Raw genomic sequence first — 17,816 nt, forward strand, 5'->3', positions numbered from 1 at the left:
GTAGCCTTAAATATGATGTATTTCTGGCTTCACAATTACATATTTTAGTTTTAATAGGCAGTCATCAAAACTAAGACAATGACATATTTGAAATGCACAACCAGAACTGAATAAGATATGGTTAACGTGATGGAAATTTCCATTCACTTTCATTTTGTCGTTTATATACAAGTCCATGAATATGGTTGTATTATTTATTGAAAAGTACAAACATAAGGTCAAATATGTATAGCTTGTATACAAGATAGAAATTTGTTTATCTGTAATTTATTTATTGTCTTTAACTTGCCCATATAGGATTTTGCACAGCTAGGTGGTTTATGGCAAAGCTTTGCAAAAGTTCAGTATTTTATCTGCGGCCACAAAGGAAAAATAAAGTGCCAAGCATTCCAATAGCAACAGGAAATTATTCTATTCTGCAAGGATCTTTAATAGGTCTTTAATATGTTGTGATTAGAAATTCTATAGAGAAAAAAAGACTGGCATTCATAACCTCCTCATTTGTCCTTTTTGTTTGAGCTGAAGGCCCTGTGCCACAGAAGAAAGGGGGAAAATCAAAGGGAAGAAAAAAAAAGAGGGTAATATTGAATTAAATTAGAACCAAATGAGGCAAGAAGCAGATGGTCCAAAACCACTTTACACTTTCTGTGTTGCCCCTCTTTTTCCAGTAAGAAATTAGTGATTTTTCTGTGGTCTTTTCAAGTTTCTTTGTGCAAAGTTCATAAGGATTAGCACCGCACACCCCTGCCCAACACACTCCTAAGTATTACAACGTGTGCTTGCTCATGTATATGTGTGAGCATGAATATTAAGAAGAGAAATCTGACATGCAGGCATGGCTTCCTGCCACTATGAGCATGTGCCTGTTTTAATGTACCAAGTGAGGGAAGGGCAAGCGAAGTCCCCCTTCAACATCAAAGCTAACAAGTCATCCTGGGAGTGCTGTCAGGATATCCCTCAAGACAGCGTGGCACAGTGGGCAGTCTTCAAGGAATGGCGAGGTCTCGAGGCCCAGGCTAACGCTACCACCAGATCAATACTTGAAACTATTCTTTGTTGGGTGGATTTGGTGATGCTATGTCACATGGAGATTTCAAGGACTTTAAGTCTTCTGTGCAGGATTCCTGCTGGGAAACCATTTTGGCAAAAAAAAAAAAGAAAAAAAAGATAAACAAACTGGATGATATGCACAGTATCTTCTCTGTTGGTAAAAATTATTAAAAAAAAGATTAGAATTTAGAAGTGAAGACACTTGTTTCAATAGAACTTTGATGAAATTCAACCAGTGTCCTGCCATAGTCCGTGGATTATAAGTCTCAGACTTTCCTAATTGTCTACTGCACAGAAAACAAACTCAACTAGCTAAGTGCTTAAAGGTGTGGTTCAATCATTTAGTCAATGTATTTACAGTGGGCTCTAGTAGGAATTAATGCCTTGTAAGTCGTACTCTGGGGAAATAAAGCTCTGGTGCACCTGTTTCAGGAAGTAGAAGTGAGCTTCAGAAGACAGGGGGTGTTTCTCAATGTAAAGGCGCCTAGCCTCGCAAGGCGATGCCTTGCGACGACAGCCGTGGCAGTCACGTAACGTCACATGACACGGGAGATAACGTTGTATTTTATATGTATAATAAGTTTCAGTAGTAAACAAAGGCAGGCGTGAGCAGTGATACTTTTAGAGACGTCTGATATATAGGATGCTGCCTCCTACCCTCTCTCTCAAGGACACACACTATAAAGAGCTGTTTCGTTGGTCACGATACATCACTGGTGCTGAGCGTTAGCGGCAGAGACCGGCCAGTCGGCCACAGCCTTGCAACAGCAGCGCCATGAAAGGAGAAGAAAAAACGAGAAAATAAACAAATGTGCTGAAGAACTGGACTCAGCACCCTTAACAAATTTAGCCAAGGACTTGTAAAAACCAAATTATTCTTTTGGGAACACTTCCTCTGCCACTCCTTGCTGCAACGTCTTGTTTAAGTCATGTTCTGTCTGCTTAGGTTTGAGAGGGAAGGGCCTGGTGATGGAATGTGCTTGGATCTGTATTGTTGATTGGTTGGGAGTCTGGTATTAAGCTACCTGATAGGCTATAATGAAAAATGACAGGAAATATTTTTATCAAAGTTTAATTGACCCGCCTTTTGTCTATCTCACCACATGTCTATCGATAGACACATCATTATTGAATTATCGTCCAGCCCTACTCTATATTTACCTATTTTCTACAATTTTAGATTAAATATCTTTATTCCATCATTTCTTTCTGCAATCCCATTAAGCAGAGTTTCTTTTCACCGTAAACACTAACATGCCCTCTCCCTTCCCTCAATTCACCAGCCATACCCCTGGAGACAATTTACTATGATTACCAATAACAATACCACAGCCGTTATCTTTTATTATCGCATTTTCTCAAAACCTTGCCAACCCTCACAGATTTTGATAAAGCTACAAAACAGCTATGGTTTCTAACTTGTACACGGGCTGCATTGCCACACAATTTCCTTAATGGTCACAGTTTGTTTGGGTATCTGACTTCAATCTACATGGCAATGGTCCACTAAATAGAAAGTGGAGTGTTAAGCCAATAGAAAGTAAAGTGTTATGTAAACTGCTTTTCCGTGGAGGGCTGCTGGGAGGTTTCCAGCTCGGTATTTTGTGTGATTCTTGTCTCGTGTTACACTTGCTGTATGGTCGATTTAAAGGGCCAGAGGAGAGAGCAGGGCATAAATACACATTATGAGACTTTACTTAGAAGGCATGCAAAAAAAAAAAAAAAAAAAAAAAGCTTACATTTTCCCATTTAATTTCACTGGAATGTGACATTAGGTTAACACACTCCAGTGCATTCAGCAACATTTTGGGTCCTGTTTAGAAAAACGCACACCTGTAGAGGAACCACTGTCATCCTACTGGACTTTATTATAAAGAATGTTAGAAAAAAATGGTTTTCATAAGTAAACCAAGCTAGCGTGCCCAAACAGACCACAAAACATTTAATGTTGAACAATTTCAACTATCTACTTGACTTTTAAGACACTAACAGAAATGTGTGTTACGTCTGACCACGCCAATGACTGAGCATTCCAAGGGAGCTACTCAGCTCTTGTTAAGGAATGGACCAACCTTGATTGACCTCCCAAGAGCTTGACTCAGCACTAAAGCTTAAATCTCTCCTCACGAACTCTTATTTGTTATGTCACAAAAGGCGAGTCACACCCCTGCAACAGTGGCACGGCACGGAGAAAGTCAGACTCCAGCTGTAGCTGATCCGCTCCTCATCCCTCTCATAAATGAGCATGTCCAATATACCCACTGTGCTCCATTAAAACCAGACCACATCAATCAGGGCCTGAACTTTAAAGGCCAGGTCCCCTCTCCAGTAACATGGGAGTAAAAAATAAATAAAAAAACTGAGCTGTTAAAATAAAGGACCTCGCATTGCACACCTCAGCTACATGCCTCACACCAAATTTCTGTTGGCGGACCACACATTAGTGTCCGCTCACGACCACACAAGTCCATCTCTTAAGGCTAACTAAAGATCTCGTAAGACCCCACAGAAGGCCCCAACATGATTTCTCAGAACCTCAATGAATCCTACCTGCAGCTCCATAAATCACAAATAACTGAACGGAACAGTTCTTACAAAACTCCAGGTAAACTGGAAATGAGTCTATGAAGTTTCACTTAAACAATCAAGGGCAAAGGAACAATATGGTTAGTTGAAAACCAGAGTTTTGTTCCCAACAATGAGAAAATCACACAAAAAAAGCCAATAATACATAACAGGAAGCTCAAGGAGGATGCCAGATGGACGTACAGCAGGATCAATGGGTAGATAAATGAGTTAAGGCCAAGCAAAAGAAAAAAAGGAGAGTGAGAAGGACTCCCATGGGTGGGGATGGGAAGGCAGCCTGGCGATGGAAAGCTTTCAAACTCCTTTCATCAGCTGCCTGAAGACTGGGACTTTAAAAGAGCAAGATGAGCTGGCGCCACTAGAGCTACTTGGCGCTCCTCAATGAAACCAAGATGCTGAGGCAGAAAAGGATGCTATCATCACCCTGCCCACTCTCTGCCTTGACCCAAAAAGCAGCCCTCAGTCCCAGTCGACCCAAGCTTCATTTCTGTATTCAGGTACATGTCAACAACCCTGAAGTTCACTTCAGACCTGCATTTCAAATTGAGACAATCAAAACTTTTTAAGATGCCCTTGCAATCAAATCCATTCACATGCAGTCTAAACTCATGTTCCTGTCGTGTTTGCTTGGAGACATCAGGTCACAGCTTTAAAATCGTTGATTTATTTTAGCAATCCTAAAATAAAACGTATAAAAACATTAGATAATGTCTTTTAGTCTTACCAGTCCACGCTAAGAGATCGTCTTCTGTAGGATGGTGGTCTATCTGAAGATGTCTTCTCTGATTTGAATGGCCGTTCCTTCAGAGAGAGGCGATGGGTAAATTTGGAGATTCCTGACTCTGACCTAAAAACAAAATAACAGCAATCAGCAAACTGAAGATGTATTAACCAATATGGTATTGAAACCTTGCTTGGGTAGTCTTCACTTGCACATTTAAATCCAGCCTTAAAGTGACAGTGTGTATTTTTCCTGGCGATAGGGGCCAGTAGATACTTAAATTGTTACAAGCAAGCAGTGTTTTTGTGTGTGAATAAGACCTTACCAATGGATGCCTGTTAGGGTCAAAAAGCCCTGAGAAGTGCAAAATTCAGCAAAATAACAAGCACATCATACTCCATTTCATCACTGGCAACAAAAATGAAAAGGTAATTGTGTAAAACACATTTTTGAATGGTGAAAGTTTTGTAACCATTTGTTACAAATCAGTAGATGCATTTTGTCCCCATGGGCTCCCGTAGAAGGAAACATGGCATTTAAAATGGTGTCACCCAGAGACAGACCCGCTCCCATGTATTTTAGACCTGATTTTTGTAGTTATATGTTACAAATCCGCCAATATTTTTCATCAACTAAGCATCATTTCACTAATTTTCAACAACATTTTGGTGGATATTTCCACAGATTAATTGTAAAAACTACACATTATCTCTTTAAGTCAAATCTCTTCAGAATAGCTTTTGGACAGTAAAATTTTAATTAGCGGATTTTGTCCCTGAATTGTACCGTACTTATTTCCTTTTACTGTTTTATCACTTTGTTGCTCTTATGTTGTTTTTATCTTTTTATTGCAACTGTTTTTTATGTTTTAGCCATTTGGGTTGCATTCTTGATTTTATGTTGTATATTCTTTGATTGTGAGGGCTTATTTTAACATTGGTTTTACTGCTATTTTGTCTCTTTTTACATTGCCCTCTTTCTGTGTTCAAGCACTTTGGTCAGCTGACATGCTATTTTCAAATGTGCTCTGTAAATAAATGTGGTATGGTATGGTTCAAAAGTACCCTGCATGTTTTATATATTTAACAAGAATCTTAAATCCATTAAATGTGTTAAAGTTCTTCTTCTCTCAAAGTTTGGAGCACAAATATTGTGAAATAACTTGCAAAAAGCTGACATATACAGTCAGAAATCTCCATTCTCAAAGCAGATGTAATTCTTAAATTTGACGGAATAACAGTGATTGTCCATGGAGAAAAACAGACATAGGTTTTGGGAAAAGTCACACACTTCCTGCCTAATTTTGCCAAACATCTACCCAAAAATAGCCACCCATATTTTAATCTCCTCCACTGTGCTCCCAGTTCTACTTTTTGCTCGAAATTAAAAACAGGAAATATAATAATTTGTTTCTATTATAGCCCAGAACACATTTGCAGAGGCTCAGCGCTGCAATATTGTTATGGTCACACTGGATACTAATCAAAATCCAATAACGTTCTTTTATAAAAGAGCCAGGCTATTATCGAGGGGAACACTGAGCAGCTGAGCCATGTGATATCTAGATTTTACTTGAGTCACTTCAAAGAGTAACTAACCCCCAGAATAAAATGATTTTTGCTTATAAACGGAATGATTGGGTCTTTACAAATGCAATCTTTCTGTTTCAGTGCATTTATTGACATGTTGGCGTAAACTTGATCAAATCTAGAATATAGATCTAAAAATGTCTTAGTGCTGCCCCCTGTGGCAGAACAGCGGCTACTGCATTTTAAATTTGTGATTGATTGGGGCTGGTACAATTTCACGTCATCTGTACAGCCTCCTCCCTCTCCCCTTCCCTCCCAGGATGGAAATTCCCTACACTTGGCCATGCTACTCTGTGCCTCCTTGCAACACCCACTTTCATAGCATTTTTCAAATCTTGACTAGGGGTGGAGTTACATTTTCTGATGGTGTGCAGGAAACATTAACAATTTCAATAATAATTTGTACATAACTTTAAGACAACCCAAAGGTAAGTCAGACAAAGAAAATCAGACAAATTTAGTCAAGAAATGCGTTATGCTGAGCTTTGCTGGCGCCAAAAGGAAACTGATTGAGGTTTACTGAGACTACTGACATCTTTCTTCCCACTTAAACAGGGCTTTCATTTGCATTTCATCTTGCTGGTTTATGCAAGATGTTGCAGAAAAACCAAAACCACACATGGCTTCAATAAGAGATTGATAAAAACACTACACAACATTTCAAACTCTCACTCCCATCACTTGTACTGTGCAATAAATAGATGACAGTTGGACATTTAGCCAGTTGCCCTTCATTTAATAGATAATTAGAATAACGTCACTGAACATTTTTGGCATCCAGATACAAAGTCTGATAGGCCTCAGAATGAGTCATTTCTATGCTTTTGTCCAAGAAACTGCATTGTGGCAATGGGACGACAGAAGGTCCAGTGTCCTGTCAGGTCTAATGATTCCATCAAGGACTGATCTAAGTGGATTTTAACAAAAATGACAATAGATGGAGATTTTATAGTGTCATAGTAAATGTTTCCATTGGAAAGACTAAGACATTTCAGACCTTGGATATTAAAGTAAAACTGTGTAACGCTGCATGCCAAATGGGCATTCTGAAAGCTTCTTCGTAACATGGTCTCCTCTTCTTCAACTTGACACAATAATGATAATGATTTATTGCCAAAAATATTCCTCTTTATGAGCAGCTCATATAGCAGAAACTGATTTTTACAAACACCAACATAAAATACAAAGTTTTTCCAATTTATGGATAATTATCTAATATTTTCCTTTCACTGAAGACTGCGAAGCAGCCAGGATGAGAGTTGGCTCCACTGAGTCTGTGGCCATGGCTCTCAACCGGAAGGAGGATTGATCCCTCTGGATTGGGAGTGAGTCTATGCCTTATGCAGAAACATTCACGTTTCGTAGTGTCCTCTTCATGAGTGATGGTGGGATGGAGTGAAAGACGGACAGTTGGATCAGGGTGTCTGGGTGAAAGAGGCGCTGAGCTAAAAGGCAAAGTTCTTGGTTTTCTGGTTAGTCTACACTGTATTCTTCACCTATGGTTACAAGTTCTGGATTCTAGATACACGAAGGTGGCCCAAATGAGCTTCTTCCACTGAATGGCTGGGAGGACTCCCATCATCATGTGGCAGCTCAGAGTAAAGCTCCTCTATGAAAAGGAGTCAGCTGAGGTAGTTTGAGGATCTGACGATGCCCCCTGGTCACGTAACCTGGAAGCTCTTTAGACATGTCCCAATGTAAGGAGATCCCAGGGCAGAGCCAAATCCTGCTGAAAGGATTATCTATACTTTCTGGTCCTTAAACACATCAGGATCCATGAAAAGCCTGGGAGTGTTGCTAGACCTTTTGTCCTTATGATATAACCTTGGATAATTGGTGACTGATGGAAAAACCCTTGGAACATCTGATTTAATAGTGAATAAAATATCCTTTTTTCTATTTTACTACAAAGACATAGCAAAGATCTGAACTAAACAGTTTCTTATTAAAAATGACTCAGTTCTAAGGCTAATTCTACAAACCCGCAGCCATACTGCCTGTTTTCCCAGTCTGACACCCTCTACTACTGTTTCCTGCCCCAATGCCAACACCTCCAAAGAGTCAGTTGACCTCAAAGACAAAGGCATATTTTCCTATGTGAATCATGCAAACAGTGCAGTTGGATTTTAGTTGAACTATAGAAGCCAAACAACTGATGGTATTAAGTCAGGCAGGGCTTTTTATTCTTCTGTGTTTTTTTTATTTATTTAGCACCACTCCTATGTGCAGGCAAACAACTGGTGTTGATTCCCCGTTACACCAACAGTAGCCCTCAGTGATCTGGATGCCTGTGATTAAGATGTCAGCTTCAGGATCATCTTTGGTCATTCATGACTGCTTTCATACACACACGCCTAAATATGTTTCACCTGTGACAAACAAGAAGTCCTTGTAAAACATCAAACACATTTTAGGATCAAACACAGGACATAACATGACCATCGAACTATTGGATCGGACTGCTAATGCCTGAAAACACATTGGATAATGACTTCAAAGAACGGAGGCACTGGATTCAGAAAGGGACTGATGGGAATTTCTTTGAGGGGTTTAGATGAAAAGCTCACATGTGAAGCAACTGGTCAGCCTTGGCCTCGCCCACACACAGCTGTCCCTGATAACATCATTCCGACAGCCACACCACAATGATGCAACCTCCTTAAAAGCTTGTTCAGGGGATCCCGGTTGATTTTCCTCTAACCGGAACAATATTTTCATGTTTTTTTCCTGGGAACTGGAGCATCTTGAAACCATGTGACCCTGTCAACACAGCCAATTTTATAACTATAGAAGGTTGGTGCGAAACATTGTTTGAATTTTTAATGAACTCATTAGATGGTTAACTGATGTGCATTTTAATAAGATACATGTTAACTTCAATGTCAAAAAAATTCATTGGAACAAATCCAAACTTCATACATAAATAAGCCTTCCTAAAGACTTAAGAGATTTCAAGTAACTGCAAGTCCTTTCGTAGAGACCAATAGGAAAGCTCCTTTAATAAAGTCGGCCCACATCAAGGGTCAAGGTTCAAAACAAGCATAAAATAATAAATCATTTAAGATAGTGTTTTTTTATGGACAAATAGAAACTTTAATTGCAAATACTTAATAAAATGGACCTTCATAGGCCTGTTCTCATGCCACAAGAATGTTTAGAAAAACTTTCACTAAACTAATTCCTAAAATCTTAAAATTTCCTATTTTTTACCTTTTATTTATTAGATGAGGAACCCATTTACAAGCAACTCTTTGAAACTACTAATACTGTTTTTCCAATTAATGCAACCCCATTAGACTTTTGTTGGTAAACCACATTAATTACTTAAATATACAATGTTTAGAGTTCTTGGTGCTAGTGGTCCTGATTGGATCTGATCATCCTTGGAGCATCTCTTCTATTTGACTGTGCATCTGCCTCTCCAATTTGTAGATTATGATCATGCCAGCACCTGTAACTTTCCCCATCCTGCAGCACAGAAGTGGTTTTGTCAGCCCTGACTGATTTATCTGACGAGTCGGTGAAAATGTTGATATACGTTCACATGTGCTCGCACCCTCACACAAACATTCACAGAGTTACAACAAGTAGCTGCTTTCCAGCAAAAACACCTAATGTCACTTTCCCTTCACTGTTTTGTTACCATGGCAGCATTTAACTGTTCAGGGGTGTTCATGTGCAGGAGCTCTACAGAAGAACTGTGTTCTTACTCACAATACACAAAAGCTACTGATGGAGCACTTTCACCCATAGCCTCAGTAACAAGCTAGTTGAGAGGAGAGTTAAGACGGAGATCTCACGAAACGGCAGCAGCTTGTTTGCAGTGCAGACAACAATTTGCTAGTGTGTGTGTGTGTGTGTGTGTGTGTGTGTGTGTGTGTGTCTTTATCTTTTTAGGTGGACAAATTTTGACTTTAACCTGTAATGTGGACATTTCCACATTGTGAGGACATATTGCTGGTCCACACAATGCACCCTAAAACATGGTGTGAATTAGCTTTTAGTCTAGTTTAGGGTTTGGCATAGTGGAGTCACTAAAATGTTTTGTTTTCCACTTTACTTTACTGTAAAGGGCACAGGGCAGCTGTGGCTACACGGTAGCTCAACCCCGCCAGTGTGTGAAGGTGTGAGTGAATGGGTGAATGGCTGATTGTGCTGTGAAGCGCCTTGGGGGGTAGTAGAACCCCAAAAGGCGTTATACAAATACAGACTATTTACTGCAGTAGTATTATAGACTTATCACTATCAGAGTTCATGTTTTTGTGCCACTTTGTCTAATGAAGGCTGCTGTTCTTAAAAGATTTCTCTTCTAGCACCTACATGTTCATGCACATAAGCTTCAAATTCATTGTGTGTGTGCTGCTCTTTGGGCTTAATTCCTTTGTCTGCTCCCTGGCTTGTTTCTGTTAGTCCTGTTTTCTGCTTCTGCTAACCAGAGAGTTTAACCAAGACTAACAGCTTAGCCATTTGTAAGTAAATAAAGAATTTCAGTCTCATGAAGGTGACTTCCTTTAAACCTGTCCAGATCACCATGGTAACAAAGGTACAGTCATAACCTGCGCTGGAAATATCAGACTGAAACAACAGCAGAAGTATGGGCTACTGCAGCGGTCTCCAACATGTCGGTCGTGAGCTACCGGTAGCTTATGACACACTTGAAAGTCGCTCATCTGGAAGAAGCAAGTGAGCCATCCTGACGTTTGTGGAAGTAAAATAAAAATCTGATTGCAGCACAATTATTTGGGCAAACGTGTTCTACTGGAAATACGCAAAAAACTGATCCAGTTGCAGCATGGCTCCCCGTTTCTGTCAGCTTTGATCAGCTGCTGCAAATGGATGAAGAGGCGTGTTACGGCTAAGCAACTAACATCTGCTCTTGATGAACGTAACTTCTTTGACGGTTTCCAGTCAGGTTTCCGTAGAGCTCATTCTACTGAAACAGCTCTTCTTAAGGTCTCAAATTACCTTTTGACTCACAGTGATGCAGGGGACTGTTCTGTTCTGGTTCTGCTGGACCAGACTGCAGCCTTTGACACTGTTGACCATCTGCTACTGGAGTGGCTGAGAGACTGGGTAGGCCTATCAGGAACTGCTCTGGAGTGGTTCTCCTCTTATCTTTCTGAGCGCTCCTTCTTTGTGGCCATCTCCAAGTTTAGGTCCTCCACCCATGGTGTCCCACAAGGTTCTGTGCTGGGGCCTCTGCTCTTCCTCCTCTATCTGCTTCCTCTTCACCACATCCTGAGCTCCTTTAAAGAAATCTCTTACCATCTTTATGCAGATGACATCCAACTGTACATCTCCTTCAAGCCCCATGAGATGTCTAAGCTGCAGCTGTTACACAGGTTTTGGCTGTCTTTTCCATAATCCCTCCCAACACTACTCTCCTAACATTAATAGTTTATTGTTTTTCCATAATTCCAGCTCATCACTAATGAGCTATTTCTTTTATTAAAAATTGATAGCTTTTTCTAATGCTGTTTTATTTAATTTCTTGTTGTTTTTTGTGCCCTTTAGTTTAAACAATGGTTTCACTTCCTTAGTAATACCTGGCTGACCACTTTTTGTTATTTACTCATTGTCTCATACACTTAGTAACTCCTACTTAGCCTTCCTGGCCACTTAAATTACTGAATATCTGTTAGTTTTGGTTTATACTATTACGGTTTTGCCCCTCTGGCCACCTACGCCCTCCACAAACTGGTTACAACTCGCCTTCAGGTTCGTAGCTCTAGTTTTTGGCTGTTTTCCCATACTCCCTCCCCACCACCAGTTGTAATGCTGATTTGTTGACTGTTTTGCTGTTTATTGTATGTTTGTTTTTGTCTGTGAAGCACTTTGTGGCTTGTTTCTGTGAAAAGTGCTATATAAATAAACTTCTTCTATATATAAAATTATTCCATCTAATACTTCCTGAGGCAGGAGCGAGACCACTGCAAATGTATTTAAAACAATGAGTGAACTTTGTCTTTAAGAGTTTAGCACATTTTTATGATGATGTGCTTTCTCTTGATATTCACAAATACACCAAAAATTTAAGTGACCCCAAGCTCCTGGATCACAAACGCATTCAGTCAATAGCAGGAAATCTCTCTGGGAGGCGAGTATATTTTAACCCAACTCTGCCGGAAAGATAAGACCTCATCAGAGGGTTCACTACAAGGTTCAAACCAGTCAGGAGCATCAAGAAAAGCCACATTAGACTAAACAAGCAGTTTAAAATACCAGAGAGGCTCATTCTTTGAACACATGTTTATATTCACTTTTCAAGTCACATTTTAGCCCCTGAAAAAAGTTCAGGGACCTAGAGTTTCTGGTCATTTCTCAACTGAACATATCCAATTATTTCCTGACATTACTGCACTTTGCATGTTGGATCAATTTGATTTAGGAAAATCTCAAATAGTGCACAATATTTGAAGTCTGATATGTTTATAAAAGGATCACATTGAAACAGTATGTCGGGCACAATTCGTACAGTGTGTCTGAGGTTAGGCTACCCTCAACCACAGGTCTCATTTCAGATTATTAGGGCACAAACAATATAGTAAATTAGGAGCAGCACAGACAAACACTCGACCCTGGTTCAGCAATCATGGGCAATAGCAACGTACCTAAAACAACAATTTTGCAATGAAAGGAGAACAAAGTGCTTGGATTTCTTTCATCTGGTGTATCCGAGCCAATGGAACACTAATAGAGACCGAAGCTATACCTCCCTCCACAACATGCAAAAGAAATGCTAGCAAGAAGACAAACAAGAGCACAGTTTAACCGATGAATATACCCCTTAATGTGTTTCATTAGTCAAACAAAAAGGCTTTCAGAGCTTCAATCATAAAAGAACACAGCCAAACTATGAACATTACTAATTAAAATGTGCTCAAAGAAAGCCTTGTTTTCCACTCGCCATCTCCATCCAAACCCATGTCTGTGTGTACGTCTGTCTACAAGACAAAAGTAGCTTTTATTTCACTTGGACTCACGTCTCACCAATAATACAATCTGATATTTCTTCAAGCTAACAGGATTTTCTCCCAGTTGTTATGCAGCCACGTTATCTGCATTGCTGGGATTGTAGTCTAGCTGATTACAGCAGCTACTGGTGATGGGCAATTATAGTATAAAATAGCCTGAAATGAAGCATTAGAATGATACAAGGTAGGAGTGAAAACAAGACAAAACTGTGTCCTGTTCACAAATAGATCTCAACAAGTCCTGGCTCTTTATCAAAAACTAATTATCTGACTAAAACGAAGAGCCTCTGTTATCGTCCTACACATGTTTTTTATACGCTGCCCATCCACCTACTTTGATAAACAGAGATACTTCTGTTTACTCTCTGTTCATCCCTATCATTCACACTTATATGAGTCAGACTAGTCTGCTTTCCACTGGAGAAGTTTGTCACACAGACATGAATATGGGAGTTATGTGATGTAGTTTTTCACTTTCGGTGGCTCCCTGCGGCGTTTGGTTTTGATACAACCTCTTCTGCATTTGATGTGTTGCGTGAGTCTCAACTCGGCGCAGTGAGATATCCAGATGATGGATCTGCAGTGAAATTAAACCTGAATACAATTGAAAGCACATAAAAGCCTGCACATTTTTAACGTAGCGTCAGAGAGGAGGGAGAGAAGCAACTTCCCCACTCACTTTCAGTTGGACTGGTAAGATAATAATGACAACAAAAGCATAAACTCATCTTAATTACACATCACAATGACATAACATCTAGAAATCAACTTAGCTGGAATTCCTTGAGGCTTGGATTTGCCCTGACAACAATAACCAATCATAACACAAATTCTCATGATTGTAAACTGACTAGAAACGTTGCAAAGACTCCCACAATTACCCCCCACCCCCACCCCCCCACACCCCCACACCCCACCCCACCCCCAATTCCCCCATAAAACTCCACACGCGACTCCAGCTGGCCTCCTCTAGGACACAGAAAAGCTGATAAAACTCTGTGGAGCCTGTATCATAACCCCACTGATTTGGTACATTCAGTACCGGCTATGGAAGTGTTGCTGGCCAGCAGAGCTTCATGTCTCACATCTGATCAAAAGTGCAAACAGGAGAGTGCGTTTGAATATGTGAGGATCTACCAGCTTTACTTCTCCGATGAAGATTTTAGAGGCCAGGACTAATGGAGACAGACACTGCTTTGGTATCACGTCTCTTAAAGCACACGCATGGACATGCTTTCAGAGCATTATTGGAGTTGAGCTTCTAATCAGGATTGTGCCAGCAGACAGAGGGAATTGTTTATTCTGGAAAAGATGAGGAAACCTTCAGGTGAGTGTTTGTAACCTTTCTGTACTTGTGAAATCTGAATGTCTTTCATTGAATAAACCATTTTAATAAAAGCTCACCTAATAAACCAACAGCACACAATAAAACAGTTGACCTAACTTCATAAAAAGGTAAGTGAAGCATAATTGTGTCTGGAGCGATGGGTGGGGATTGCAGGGTCTGCCCTTTGGTGGTTGCGCTCTTATCTTTTAGGCAGGAGTTCTGTGTCATGGTGGCTGATGCTGTGTCACCTTAGGAAGACTTGCGATGGGGAGTACCACAGGGTTCTGTCTTGGGGCCACTCCTATTTTCTCTTGATTTACTTCCGCTGGGGGCTCTCCTGCGTAAACATGGTGTTAAAGTTCATCTGTATGCAGATGATTGCCAAATTTATGTTCCTGTATGTCCAGGGGACAAGTGTTCCATTGTTAATCTCCTGACTTGTTTAAAGGATGGTAAGTTATGGCTAGCAGCTAATTAACGTCACATGAATGATACAAAGACTAAGCATATTACATTTCTCCCTAGTAAGGTGAGTGTGAGTTCTGCCTCTGATCTAGACACTCTCTCACCTTACTAGAAGTCAGTTGTCATGAGCCTGGGAGTGAGACAGGATGCAGAACTCAAACTGGAATCTCACATTAATATGGTTGTTAGAGCCTGCTTCTTTAACTTGCAACGGCTGGCAAAAATCAAGCCCATGTTGTCCCGAGCACATCTGGAGTCAGTGCTCCACGCATATGTTTTTTTTATGCTCAACTACTGTAACACTCTATATGTTGGTTTGAGCCAGGCAGTAATGAATCATCTTCAGTTGGTTCAGAACTCGGCAGCCAGGTTTCTGACAGGGGCAAGGAAATCAGCACATTTTACTCCTGTGCTGGCATCGTTACACTGTCTTCATGTGGTCTTTGGGGCAAAATTTTACATCCTTTGCTTTGTCTTCCGGTCTCTATATGGTGGTGCTCCACCATACTTGGCAGCATTATTAACACGTCACACCCCTTCATGATCTCTATGCTTGGCTGAGCTGGAGCTACTCACTCACTCACTCACTCACTCACTCACTCACTCACTCACTCACTCACTCACTCACTCACTCCTCTCTGGTTTCTCTCTTCTGCCCTTGGGCAAACAACCTACAATCTGTGATGCGAGCTTAAAGTGACGGTGTGTATTGTCCCTGGCAATAGAGGGCAGTACAAACAGTACCTAAATCATTGCAAGCAAGCTTATTTTTGTGTTTGAGTAAGACCTTAACAATGGATGGCCATTGGTCAAAAATACCATGGATGCGCAATTTTTTAACAAGCACTTCATCAGATCGTTCAACCTCCAGCAAAATGACAAGCACATCAAAGTCCCTTTCATCCCTGGAAACGAGTGAAGAGGAAAACGTTTAACACAACAGCGTTTATGAATGATGAAGGTTAGTAACGGCTTGTTACAAATCAGTAAATGCTTTTTGTCCTCACAGGCTCACGTAGAAGGAAACATGGCATCTAATATGGAGTCGCCCAGAGACCTAGGGTGTTTCTCAATGATAAGGAACCTTGCCTTGATGTCTTGGTCCTGCCCCGGTTGCCTAGGCAATACGTTGTCAGGAACCGCCAAAGCCTGTTCCAATGTTCATGTTCTATGGCATCTGGTTTCCATTTGTTAGCCGTTTAGCTAGCTGTTCAAGGATCCATGGGAGGTGCGTTGTAGCCTGGCCTTGGTCAAAAATTTCACAGAATACAGCATGGTGTTTCCAGAAGAATGGCAAATCAGAAGCCAGCAGCTACTTTGGGGGCAAATTTCAAGTTTAAATGTAAGTCAACTAATTGTAGCTATTGGGCTGATATCAAACATTTGTATCCAAAGCAGTTATCTATGGTTGGCTAGTTGCTTAGTGGTTGCAGCTTCAGTGGCTGGAGGGTAGTAACTCACCTACATATTTAATTTAACCAATTTATACACGTGACGTTACGTAACCACCACGGAAGCAAAGGAAGCCGCGGTCACGTGACACAAGTCTGTTCCATTTAACCATTTTCTTTGACCAAGGAAGGAGAGTGTCCTTGTAAGCAAGGCGCCTGGCCTTGCAAGACATTGCCTTGCGAGGCCAGGCGCCTTGACGTTGAGAAACACCCCTAGGCGCCTTGACATTTAGAAACATCCCTAGGCGCCTTGATATTGAGAAATACCCCTAGGCTCATCACTCGCACTTCCACACTTGCACAATCCCGGCCAGGGGTGCGAGTGAGTAGGGCGCCCTGATTCTCAAGTTGATCATGCCCCTTTTGCACCCTTGATCCACACGTCACCCAACTTTGCATCAATGCAAACTTGGATGAAGGGTATAACCCTCAATCCATTGCTGTGGGAGAAAAGGCTCAAGTGCCTTCTCTAAAAATATGTATTTTCTAATGAAAGTAGTTCATTTTAGGGTGATTAGTTGATGTTCTCAATGTTTTAGACAAAGCAGCAATGAATGTAAATTTATTTCAAAAATTGTTTGTTTTGTTTTGTTTGACAGCGCCTTGGGCTTCCTGACAGGGTTGCGGAAGGCGCTTTATAAATAAAGCTTTGATTTGATTTGATTTGAAAGTTGTTAATAAAGGTTTTCAAAAAATTAGCACAGCGACCAGCATCCGTTGTGCATTGTGGTTGATGATGCAATGCTCCCTGTCTCAGTTCAGCAATTATTTGCACACTTGTGTACCACACACTCGAAGCCTTACTGCACACTTTGATCATGTGCACTTCACAGAAGACCGTAGGGTGCAGTGGGAGTATTGGCAGTGGGCCTCAGACCTGCTACTATGTATTTTAGACCCAATTTTTATAGTTATATGCTAAGAAGCTGCCGATATTTTTCAACAACTAGGCATCATTTAATTCAATTGACAATATTTTGATGGACATTTCCAGAGATTATCAACAAAAACTACACACTGTCTCATTAACCATGTGACTGTAAGGCATCAAATTTTGTTTTTTCCTTATTATATAAAACTCAATTAGCAGATAAATGTAAAAGGTCCTAAAGTCCAAGTGCACAGGTCCATTGCAAAAAAAAAAAACCCTTCCATTTCTGATATCTAAAGTAATTTTTACGATTCATAATTAAAATTTTACCCATTTTGTCTTTAAGCGTAGCAAGTAATTAAGAAAACCAGAGTGGTTTTGTTGATATTCATAATTCCCTTTTGTTTGGACCATCTTTTAACTGACTTTAATATGAGTGCTGGAGAGCTGAACAGAGAATTTTGCTAGTTTTGGGGGGTTTATTATTAGATATTTGGCAAACTTGGGAACTAAAATAAGACATATTCCTAATCATTTAGTATGAGGAATTAAGCACTTAAATGGGGGCTTTTCATAATAAGGGCACTTTCTTCAGCACAAAACCTGTTAGCAGCAGCAAACGCTAACTTAGCTTTTGAGATTTACAAGATGTCTGCTTTACTGAGATTAATTTCAGGGAAACAAAACAATCTCACAAGCTAATTGAGACAGTTCATCATGAATAATATTAACACAAGTCCTAATTACAGATGGACTGAGAATACATTTTTTCTAAAACTAAA

The 17,816-nt window shown here is 40.3% G+C and overlaps 1 protein-coding gene across 2 annotated transcripts in view; it reads right to left on the minus strand.

The window, feature by feature from the left end:
* The window catches only part of ankfn1b (ankyrin repeat and fibronectin type III domain containing 1b), a 286,544-nt gene that overhangs the window by 67,357 nt on the left and 201,371 nt on the right, over positions 1–17,816 (minus strand). For both annotated transcript variants that reach the window (XM_015963362.3, XM_015963361.3), the window contains one exon: positions 4,361–4,483. In XM_015963362.3, the coding sequence (XP_015818848.1) occupies positions 4,361–4,483 (123 nt within the window). The remainder of the gene's footprint in view (positions 1–4,360; positions 4,484–17,816) is intronic.

This window comes from Nothobranchius furzeri, chromosome 16 (genome assembly GCF_043380555.1).
Source record: "Nothobranchius furzeri strain GRZ-AD chromosome 16, NfurGRZ-RIMD1, whole genome shotgun sequence".
NCBI lineage: Eukaryota > Metazoa > Chordata > Actinopteri > Cyprinodontiformes > Nothobranchiidae > Nothobranchius > Nothobranchius furzeri.